We start from the raw sequence: 11,735 nt of genomic DNA on the forward strand, positions 1-11,735 counted from the left end.
GTTTGCGCACGCGCAGTAAATTGCGTCTTGGGGTCGCGAGAGAACGACCGCCGCGCACGCGGACTTCACGCCCTGGTGTGGCTCTTCCCTAGGTGCCAAGTTAGTTTTCCATACTACGCATGCGTGCTCACTCCAAACTCCCCTCAACAGTTGCCGCCGTAAAGCGGGCCCAGTCGCGCGCCTGCCACTGCCCCCTAGGCGCATGCGTTCCCTGGCCCATACGCATGCGCAGCAGGCACCCAGGAGGTGGCTGGTGTACCCGCGCACGCGCACTTGGTCGCTGGTCAGGGCCGCCGCGCCTGCGCAGTCACTGCTCTGTGGCTGCCGGTCGGAGCCGCCTGGGGCGCTGGCTGGGTGGGAGACCGGGACGGAGGGTCTGGGTGGCAGCAGCAGGGCCCTGCGGGCCGGTCCCGCCGCCGCTTCCTCCTCGCACCCGCAGCTGACGCTGCTGGTGATGCAGCCGTGCAGCGGCGACGAGGAGGCGGCGGGGGGCATCGTGCGGCACCAAGGCCCCGCGCAGGCCCCGGGGACCTCCGGCGGCCTCGTGTTCCTGTGCGAGCTGGGCCCCGGCGAGGGCGAAGGGGACGCGGCGGAGGAGGGCGAGCCGGCGGGCGGCGAGAGCACGGCCAGCCCGGAGGAGCTGGAGGACGAGGAGGCGGCGGCGGCCTCGGGCGGGGAGGCCCCCCCGGGGGGCTGCAAGAGCTGCACGTACCAGGGCTGCAGCGAGACCACCACGCAGGTGGCCAAGCAGCGCAAGCCCTGGATGTGCAAGCGCCACCGCAACAAGATGTACAAGGACAAGTACAAGCGCAAGAAGAGCGACCAGGCCCTGGGCGGCGGCGGGGCTGGGGCGCCCCCGGCGCAGGGCGGGGCTGCCACTCCGGGGGCCAGCGCGCGGGCCGAGGTGAGGGGGTTGCGCCCGGCTCGCCGCTGTGCCACGCTGCCGCGGTATTAGGGCAGAGATGTGCGGAGGTGGGGGGCAGCCGAGGCTACACATCAGCACCCCCCCCCCCCACCCCCACCGCTGTGTGCAAGGGTGGCTTGCTGTGCAGCGACCAGTTAGCAACACACCGAATCACTTGAGCGAAGGGAGAGTTGCAGGTAATCAAGTTTTCGGCGGGCTCCCCCATTGGAGGGGGGAAACCTAGCCTGCCACTAGTTGCTGCTGTTACAGGTGTCCGGGAACGGCACCTCCCCCACTGTAGAGCCACATAACTCTCCTAGTTCTCTTCTCCACTAAGGTACAGATTCAGTGCAGAATGGCACTAGTTATTTACATCACCTGCCTAGCTTTTTGGCTGCCCCTTCTCCCCACACAAAGTGAGTTCTTTCTAACGAGCCTGTCAGCCTGGTATGATTTCCTGTCCTGTCGAGTTCCAATTATCTAAGCATGTTTGTGGTGGCCCAGGTAGTTCCAATAATAGTAATTCTCCTGTACCAGAAGGAAATCCACACCCCTCTTATAGACTGAGGCCACTGTGCCAGGGAAAGCCTTGCAGAGAATAACTTTTTGGCCATCCGCTTTCCTGCTCCCCCCTCCCTGCCCCTTGTCTGTTACACTTATGAAACCCTGTAAGCATGCTTAGTCCTTGTATAATACTTTAAACATTCAGAGCTATATGGAGTTTCACAACATCTTCATAAACTGAAAAACAGAGGCACAGGGATCACACAGTAAATCAGTGGTGGAACTGGTATTAGCACTCAGCAGTTTTGGCTCTCAATCCCAAACTCTATACAATGTAGTCTCTGATAGTTGCCATAATTTTTTATAAAGAGTTTTCAAGCAAATTTTGCGTTTTGTGCATGTATTATATCTTGGAATAGTATTTGGAAGGGAGAAACCACATTTCTTCTACTGAGTTTAAAAAAATGGTGATGGAGGCGGTATGTACTGAGGGGATGGTTTTGGAAGGGGCCTGATTTTCCTTTTCCACAACTATGTAGTGTCTACACTAGGCTTTGAAGATTAATGAGACTCAAGATCGAATATCCATATATGCATCTAATAAAGGCTGAGCCTTTTGACATTTAAAAATAGATTATATGCTTTCAAGCACTGTAGACAATCTTGTTCATCTCCTAATAGGTCTCTTTCATTTTTTTTCTTTTTCTTCAACAGTGTTGAAGTAGCAGATGCTAGGATAGGTATTTGCCTGACCCCTTTCAGTTGGAAGAATAGTTAACAAACTTCACAGGGTGGGATGCCTCAGGCCAGAGAGAAACCAGTGTGAGGAATCTGTAGGATATTGTGAAGTTAGCATCTTATCTGTGCTAAAATGTGGATAGAACTGCAGCTGCGAGTATAGCCTGACCTGGCCTCCAACCTCAGATTCTCTAGACACACATTACTTTCACGGAAATATGGTTAAAAAGTGTGGAGGGAACAATTGGACTGTTTCAAATTACTTAATTTTTGATCAAATAGATTAAAATTTTATTAGCTAGCTATGGTAACTTGGTTAGGAGTCTAATTTAGAAGTCTAATTCACCAGTTTTTGGAGTTGTGCTCACTGTGGCGAGTGGAGACTAGAAGCTTTATGGAGGGAAAGGAGAAAAGCAGAACATTGTGTAGATTCTTTTTCTCTCTGGCACACCTTATTTCCGTCCACAGGTTAGGAAGGGGAAGCAGGCCCTTTTATTCTGAAATCTTTCCCCTGTAGAAATGAAAATGCGTTGTAATGACTGAACGTATAACATATGTCTTTCCTCTTGTATTTTGTGTCTCATGTCCAGGATTGCGTTGAAGGTTCAGTTTCTATTACAAAACAAAGAACAGGGTCTATTGGAGATCGCCCAGCAAGACCTACTCTTTTAGAACAAGTATTGAATCAGAAAAGGCTGGTAAGTACCATGGCTTCACAAGGCTGAAGATAGTAGGGTTGCATTTTGAGAACCAATTTTTGAAAAATTCTGTTGCTCACACCTTTTCATATAGAATATGTATTGAAAGTTATTGGTGCCCCTCTGGAAACTTGGAAGTCAGTAGATTGCTGTTGTGCATTACATAGTTATACAAACACGTTTTAAAAACTGAAAAATCAGAGTAGACATGAAAGATGCACATTTCGACATCTGCTCAGAACACAAATATGAATAATCATGAGTATATGAATCACAATTACATTAGCTGCACGTGGACATTTCTGTACTATTAGAGAAATGTGCAGTTCTTTCTTTGGGCAGATATCATTCGTAATGTATATAGGATGTTTTAATCTGTTAACCTAACTTTGCTGTAAAGTCTCCAGTAAAACAGTAAGATGTGCACTTTAAATGGTTCCAGTGCAAGCTTCAGTCATGGCAGTGTAAGAAATAAAGTTAGTAGAATTCTTAGACTCACTACCTCACTTATTATGATATTGTATACACCAGTGGTTCTCAACCTGGGGCCCAGTCAGCACTGAGCTGCAGCCCATGTGACATCCTCAGGGCCATACAGGTACTATTGGATGTGGCCCACAATGGTAAGTAGTTTGAGAACCACTAACACTAACATCTGTTTTACATTCTAGTCAACACAAGATCATTTTTGTGGCTCCTTTAACTCCCTTCCCTGAAGGTCACTTACATGGAGGAGAGAACGTAATATATTTGGTGGTTTTGGCTTTTATTGTGACTGTTTCTACTGTGCCTTCACCATTGCTTTTAATCTCCTTCCATCAAAAGAGAATCAAACTGCTCATCTACTACCTCCATTAACAATGAAAAGCAGCATAACCTGCCCTGATTATTGTGCTGGAGGTCTCTTTAGCCACCTATGTGCATGATTAAAATGGAGGACTCCAGGTCCCAGATATTGTGAAGATGAAAGTCTTTAAAGAAAAGACCTCAGAACCCTAGGTTTACAGCAAATTAACCTTATTTTTGTCTCTCCTCTCCCAGTGATATACAATATATAGAAGAAGCACCTATTTAAAGTCTAGAAATAAACTTTGGAGTAGTGTTCATGAAGAGGAAGTTATTTTCTCTAATTCTTTAAAGTAGCCTGCAGAAAAATTGGAGTCACAAAGCAACCCTTTGGCTGCTCTCTGAGTCTTGCTATTGTATTGCAGTTCTTTGGCTCCCTTGCCTGACTGACAGTACCTTCACAGCTCTTAGCTGCACTTGACAAGGTCCTTTTAGTAATGGAAACTGAAAACACTTTTATGATTTCCCTAGAAATATAGCAACCAGATGATCTTGGGAAAAGTAAATATTTCTTTGAAAGGCCTTTGCGCAAGATTGAAGCTCTTTCATTCATGGTTCTGCCCACCAAACGGGAAAAGCAAGGCACAGATCCTCCTTGAACTGTGTTGCTGTCTTCTTCAGTGCTTTGCCCCTTTTTCTCATTCAGCAATATTTCTTTAGGAAAGATCCCTTTGTTTTTAATATAGCCCACCTGGGGCAAAGTATGTGGGAAGGAGGAGGACATGATCTCATAAACCATAAGGGTATTTTTAAATGGAATGTTATTGTATACATCTTGAAGTTTTCCAGAAAGCCAGTTCTTTTTCCAAGTGGCACAAGGATGAAAACATTTCCTAATACAGTAGATAATGTTTAGCACTTTTATGGCACCTTTTATTCAAGGATCTCAAATATTTTGGTGTCAATTTAAAATATCCTCTTTTCTTTCTTTAAGTCATTATTAAGAAGTCCGGAGGTGGTACAGTTTCTGCAGAAACAGCAGCAACTGCTAAGTCAACAGGCTTTGGAACAAAGGCAGCAACAGTTTCCAGGAGCACCCGTGTAATGGGGACAAAGATCTGCAGCAGAATCTCTTGCTGAAGTGGTGGAGGGATATGTATCTGACATAAATGAAAAAAGGCGTGTTAAGATGGAAGACTAAAATTGTTGCTGCTGCATTATACCTGTATTGTTTTGTGGTTGCACTTTTGAGGTTCTGAGCTGTGTGGATGTCCACAAATTTGTGAGCAAATCAGGAGGAATCTGGTTCCCCATTCTGTTTCAGAAATGTAACTTATTCATAATTTTTTATATAAATGTCATTGTATCAGTAATCCTTACGTAACCCCCTACCCCTAGCAAAGTCTTCCATTATAAACTAAACACTTTGCTATGTGAAAGATTTCATAGCTTCAGTGTAGTCACTCTTTGATGATAATCATTGAAGAAATAGAGGCAATTACTTTCTGTGGAAGTTGTGAAATAAAATAAGTACTGACTTTGAGCCAGCCCGGTAAGATGACATAGTAGCATATTGCTCAGGGATCTAAGAGGCTTGGAGGCATTAGATGCTGTTGCACTAACAGTTATAGACAAAATAATGCCATGCGGTAGCTGCACTAATGGCTAAGAGTGTAAGTCATTGGTTGATCCTGTTGGTCTGTGTCCATAATTCACAAGTCTAGCTGGATTGGAGTGTTTAGCTGTTCTCTCTAAAAGAAGTGCTACAGGGCTGTAACCAGCGTAGTGGGTAGTTTGAAGGAATTGATGTGGAAAATAGTCCCAGAATGAATAGAAAGGAGAAATTGCCATTTAAAGGAAGAACTAAAGTGCAAAAAAGAAAATAACCTAAGGTTTTTCCATTGTTTAAATGACCTTCCACTATCCAGTGCTCATGAACTTTACAAAAAGTAATATTCAAAGAATTGGCGGTCAGTAGTGGTGGACCGTAGCTTGCTGAGTGATAAAGTGACCTCGTGGATGATCCTGTTTAAGAATTATATTAATTATTATTTATTTGTCTTGGATTTGAAAACCATGAGTGACTTTCATTCCTCTCTGTAAGTGAATAAAATGAAATATTTAGAGTTAAAGTTGTTGAATTTAGTTATAATATCTGTGTGCAAAGAGTAAAACTAAATCCATATCACTTGTTCCTTATCCGTAATCTTCCTCCTACCAAAAAAAAACCTTTTAAAAGAGCTCATACAAAAGAAATATAATCTAATCCACTCAGGTTTCTAGTTAATTAAAATTGTTCATTGTAACAACTGGTTTACCTGTTCAAGAATTGAAACATTATATCACAAAATAATGAATCCTGAGTTTTTCTTAGTATTAAAACTAATTTTCTAGTAGAGGGTTTTTAAGTAATAGTATAGGTACTTATTAAGCTGTGACTTTGGTACAGACTCTTAAGGTCCACTAATAAGTATCAATTCAATAATATTTCTGTTACTCTTGTATGGGTGTTGTGTAAGATGTATTTATTTACAGAAATTGTTCAGATAGGAATCTATTAAACAGCAATTGTGTGTCTGGAATTGTGCAGGTGGTTCTCATTTCAAACATGTTTTAAGAAATTTTGTATAAAAAATTTTGGACCAATAAGTGTTCTTTGAGCAACTTTGTTGTAAAAACTCATGTTCCTTTTACTTCTTATTTGAACGTATTGTACATTCATTTTTATATTCTGTCTCTGTATTAAAATGACTAGCTCTGGTTAGGTAGCCTTACACTGTGCTGCATTTCCAAACTGCTTGTGTTCAGAGAGAGACCACACATTTAAAAAGATAAAATCAGATAAAGTGTTTTCAGGGTGTAAATGGTTGTTATATGAAAAGAAAAAATAAATACTAATTTTATAGATTTTTATTCTGATATTTATATATAGAAGAAAGTAGTGCGGGTTTTTTGGTCTAATTTGCTAAGTTTTTTGGGGGGGGTTGTGAAAACATTTTGGGCGAGACAACTTGCAATTCAGTTAATTAAAAAAAAAAAAAAAAAGTTACAGTAGTCTTTGCTACTATAGGTTTCAGAGTAGCAACCGTGTTAGTCTGTATCCGCAAAAAGAACAGGAGTACTTGTGGCACCTTAGAGACTAACAGATTTATTTGAGCATAAGCTTTTGTGGGCTACAGCCCACTTACTATATGTTCCATTCTCTGCATATGATGAAGAGGATATATATACATAAGAAAATATGAAAATGTGGAAGTTGCCAAACTAACTCTAAGAGGCTAATTAATTAAGATGAGCTATTATCAGCAGGAGAAAAAAACTTTAGGTACTATACTTGCCCCAGAGCTCCCATGCCAATTATTATGGGGTTTTCTGTTTTTTGTTGTTTTTTTTTTTACAATCTCATTTTCTTATTTTTAAAGTTTTCTGGCCTGTTAACAATTTGCTGAGCCCATACATAAGAACATCTATACTGCGTCAGACCAGTGGTCCATCCAGCCCAGTATCCGTCTTCTGACAGTGGCCAATGCCAGAAGCTTCAGAGGGGATGAACAGAACCCGACAATTATCAAGTGCTTCATCTCCTGTTGTGCACTCCCAGGGTATGTCTGCACTACGGAATAAGGTCGAATTTATAGAAGTCGGTTTTTTAGAAATCGGTTTTATATATTCGAGTGTGTGTGTCCCCACAGAAAATGCTCTAAGTGCATTAACTCGGCGGAGTGCTTCCACAGTACCGAGGCTAGAGTCGACTTCCGGAGTGTTGCACTGTGGATAGCTATCCCACAGTTCCCGCAGTCTCCGCTGCCCATTGGAATTCTGGGTTGAGATCCCAATGCCTGATGGAGCTAAAACATTGTCGCGGGTGGTTCTGGGTACATATCGTCAGTCCCCCCTTCCCTCCCTCCCTCTGTGAAAGCAAGGGCAGACAATCGTTTCGCGCCTTTTTTCCTGAGTTACCTGTGCAGACGCCATACCACCGCAAGCATGGAGCCCGCTCAGGTAACCGTCACCGTATGTCTCCTGGGTGCTGGCAGACGCGGTACTGCATTGCTACCCAGTAGCAGCAACCCATTGCCTTCTGGCAGCAGACGGTGCAATACGACTGGTAGCCGTCCTCGTCATGTCCGAGGTGCTCCTGGCCGCGTCGGCTGGGAGTGCCTGGGCAGACATGGGCGCAGGGACTAAATTTGGAGTGACTTTACCAGGTCTTTTTCTTTAGTCCTGCAGTCAGTCCTATTGAACCATCTTATGGTGAGCAGGCAGGCAATACGGATTGCTAGCAGTCGTACTGTACCATCTTCTGCTGGGCAGGCAAGAGATGACGATGGCTAGCAGTCGTACTGTACCATCTTCTGCCGAGCAGCCATGAGATGTGGATGGCATGCAGTCCTTCTGCACCGTCTGCTGCCAGCCAAAGATATAAAAGATAGATGGAGTGGATCAAAACAAGAAATAGACCAGATTTGTTTTGTACTCATTTGCCTCCTCCCCCGTCTAGGGGACTCATTCCTCTAGGTCACACTGCAGTCACTCACAGAGAAGGTGCAGCGAGGTAAATCTAGCCATGTATCAATCAGAGGCCAGGCTAACCTCCTTGTTCCAATAAGAACAATAACTTAGGTGCACCATTTCTTATTGGAACCCTCCGTGAAGTCCTGCCTGAAATACTCCTTGATGTAAAGCCACCCCCTTTGTTGATTTTAGCTCCCTGAAGCCAACCCTGTAAGCCGTGTCCTCAGTCACCCCTCCCTATGTCAGAGCAACGGCAAACAATCGTGCATCTGAGTTGAGAGTGCTGTCCAGAGCTGTCACAATGGAGCACTCTGATGGGGCTAAAACATTGTCGCGGGTGGTTCTGGGTACATATTGTCAGGCCCCCGTTCCCTCCCTCCCTCCCTCCGTGAAGGCAAGGGCAGACAATCGTTTCGCGCCTTTTTTCCTGAGTTATCTGTGCAGATGCCATACCACCGCAAGCATGGAGCCCGCTCAGGTAACCATCACCGTATGTCTCCTGGGTGCTGGCAGACGCAGTACGGCATTGCTACACAGTAGCAGCAACCCATTGCCTTCTGGCAGCAGACGGTACAGTACGACTGGTAGCCGTCCTCGTCATGTCCGAGGTGCTCCTGGCCGCGTCGGCTGGGAGCGCCTGGGCAGACATGGGCGCAGGGACTAAATTTGGAGTGACTTGACCAGGTCATTCTCTTTAGTCCTGCAGTCAGTCCTATTGAACTGTCTTAGGGTGAGTGGGCAGGTGATACGGATTGCTAGCAGTCCTACTGCACCGTCTTCTGCCGAGCAGCCATGAGATGTGGATGGCATGCAGTCCTTCTGCACCGTCTGCTGCCAGCCAAAGATGTAAAAGATAGATGGAGTGGATCAAAACAAGAAATAGACCAGATTTGTTTTGTACTCATTTGCCTCCTCCCCCATCTAGGGGACTCATTCCTCTAGGTCACACTGCAGTCACTCACAGAGAAGGTGCAGCGAGGTAAATCTAGCCATGTATCAATCAGAGGCCAGGCTAACCTCCTTGTTCCAATAAGAACAATAACTTAGGTGCACCATTTCTTACTGGAACCCTCCGTGAAGTCCTGCCTGAAATACTCCTTGATGTAAAGCCACCCCCTTTGTTGATTTTAGCTCCCTGAAGCCAACCCTGTAAGCCGTGTCGTCAGTCGCCCCTCCCTCCGTAGGAGCAACGGCAGACAATCGTTCCGCGCCTTTTTTCTGTGCGGACGCCATACCAAGGCAAGCATGGAGGCCGCTCAGCTCACTTTGGCAATTAGGAGCACATTAAACACCACACGCATTATCCAGCAGTATATGCAGCACCAGAACCTGGCAAAGCGATACTGGGCGAGGAGGCGACGTCAGCGCGGTCACGTGAGTGATCAGGACATGGACACAGATTTCTCCGAAAGCATGGGCCCCGCCAATGCATGCATCATGGTGCTAATGGGGCAGGTGCATGCTGTGGAACGCCGATTCTGGGCTCGGGAAACAAGCACAGACTGGTGGGACTGCATAGTGTTGCAGGTCTGGGACGATTCCCAGTGGCTGCGAAACTTTCGCATGCGTAAGGGCACTTTCATGGAACTTTGTGACTTGCTTTCCCCTGCCCTGAAGCACATGAATACCAAGATGAGAGCAGCCCTCACAGTTGAGAAGCGAGTGGTGATAGCCCTGTGGAAGCTTGCAATGCCAGACAGCTACTGGTCAGTTGGGAATCAATTTGGAGTGGGCAAATCTACTGTTGGGGCTGCTGTGATGCAAGTAGCCCACGCAATCAAAGATCTGCTGATATCAAGGGTAGTGACCCTGGGAAATGTGCAGGTCATAGTGGATGGCTTTGCTGCAATGGGATTCCCTAACTGTGGTGGGGCCATAGATGGAACCCATATCCCTATCTTGGCACCGGAGCACCAAGCCGCCGAGTACATAAACCGCAAGGGGTACTTTTCAATAGTGCTGCAAGCTCTGGTGGATCACAAGGGACGTTTCACCAACATCAACGTGGGATGGCCCGGAAAGGTACATGACGCTCGCATCTTCAGGAGCTCTGGTCTGTTTCAAAAGCTGCAAGAAGGGACTTTATTCCCAGATCAGAAAATAACAGTTGGGGATGTTGAAATGCCTATATGTATCCTTGGGGACCTAGCCTACCCCTTAATGCCATGGCTCATGAAGCCATACACAGGCAGCCTGGACAGTAGTCAGGAGCTGTTCAACTACAGGCTGAGCAAGTGCAGAATGGTGGTAGAATGTGGATTTGGACGTTTAAAGGCGCGCTGGCGCAGTTTACTGACTCGCTTAGACCTCAGTGAAACCAATATTCCCACTGTTATTACTGCTTGCTGTGTGCTCCACAATATCTGTGAGAGTAAGGGGGAGACGTTTATGGTGGGGTGGGAGGTTGAGGCAAATCGCCTGGCTGCTGGTTACGCGCAGCCAGACACCAGGGTGGTTAGAAGAGCACAGGAGGGCGCGGTACGCATCAGAGAAGCTTTGAAAACCAGTTTCATGACTGGCCAGACTACGGTGTGAAAGTTCTGTTTGTTTCTCCTTGATGAAACCCCCCACCCCTTGGTTCACTCTACTTCCCTGTAAGCTAACCACCCTCCCCTCCTCCCTTCAATCACTGCTGTCAGAGGCAATAAAGTCATTGTTGCTTCACATTCATGCATTCTTTATTCATTCATCACACAAATAGGGGGATGACTACCAAGGTAGCCCAGGAGGGGTGGTGGAGGAGGGAAGGAAAATGCCACACAGCACTTTAAAAGTTTACAACTTTAAAATTTATTGAATGACAGCCTTCTTTTTTTGGGGCAATCCTCTGTGGCAGAGTGGCTGGTTGGCCGGTGGCCCCCCCACCGCGTTCTTGGGCGTCTGGGTGTGGAGGCTATGGAACTTGGGGAGGAGGGTGGTTGGTTACACAGGGGCTGTAGTGGCAGTCTGTGCTCCAGCTGCCTTTGCTGCAGCTCAACCATACACTGGAGCACACTGGTTTGGTCCTCCAGCAGCCTCAGCATTGAATCCTGCCTCCTCTCATCACGCTGCCGCCACATTTGAGCTTCAGCCCTGTCTTCAGCCCGCCACTTACTCTCTTCAGCCCGCCACCTCTCCTCCCGGTCATTTTGTGCTTTCCTGCACTCTGACATTATTTGCCTCCACGCATTCGTCTGTGGTCTGTCAGTGTGGGAGGACAGCATGAGCTCGGAGAACATTTCATCTTGAGTGCGTTTTTTTTTCTTTCTAATCTTCACTAGCCTCTGGGAAGGAGAAGATCCTGTGATCATTGAAACACATGCAGCTGGTGGAGAAAAAAAAAGGGACAGCGGTATTTAAAAAGACACATTTTATAAAACACTGGCTACACTCTTTCAGGGTAAACCTTGCTGTTAACATTACATACATAGCACATGTGCTTTTGTTACAAGGTCGCATTTTGCCTCCCCCCACCGCGTGGCTACCCCCTCAACCCTCCCCCCTCCCTGTGGCTAACAGCGGGGAACATTTCTGTTCAGCCGCAGGCAAACAGCCCAGCAGGAATGGGCTCCTCTGAGTGTCCCCTGAAGAAAAGCACCCTATTTCAACCA

The 11,735-nt window shown here is 46.4% G+C and overlaps 1 protein-coding gene across 1 annotated transcript; it reads left to right on the plus strand.

The window, feature by feature from the left end:
* The first annotated feature begins 290 nt into the window (after window positions 1-290).
* Window positions 291-6,535, plus strand: LOC114022150 (regulatory factor X associated protein). The gene is made up of 3 exons (XM_037900273.2): window positions 291-904; window positions 2,737-2,844; window positions 4,625-6,535. The coding sequence occupies exons 1-3, from the start codon at window positions 455-457 to the stop codon at window positions 4,733-4,735; spliced, it is 669 nt and encodes a 222-aa protein (XP_037756201.2). The 5' UTR covers window positions 291-454; the 3' UTR covers window positions 4,736-6,535.
* Window positions 6,536-11,735: the final 5,200 nt, after the last annotated feature.

The sequence above is a fragment of the Chelonia mydas genome, chromosome 1 (genome assembly GCF_015237465.2).
Source record: "Chelonia mydas isolate rCheMyd1 chromosome 1, rCheMyd1.pri.v2, whole genome shotgun sequence".
Lineage (NCBI taxonomy): Eukaryota > Metazoa > Chordata > Testudines > Cheloniidae > Chelonia > Chelonia mydas.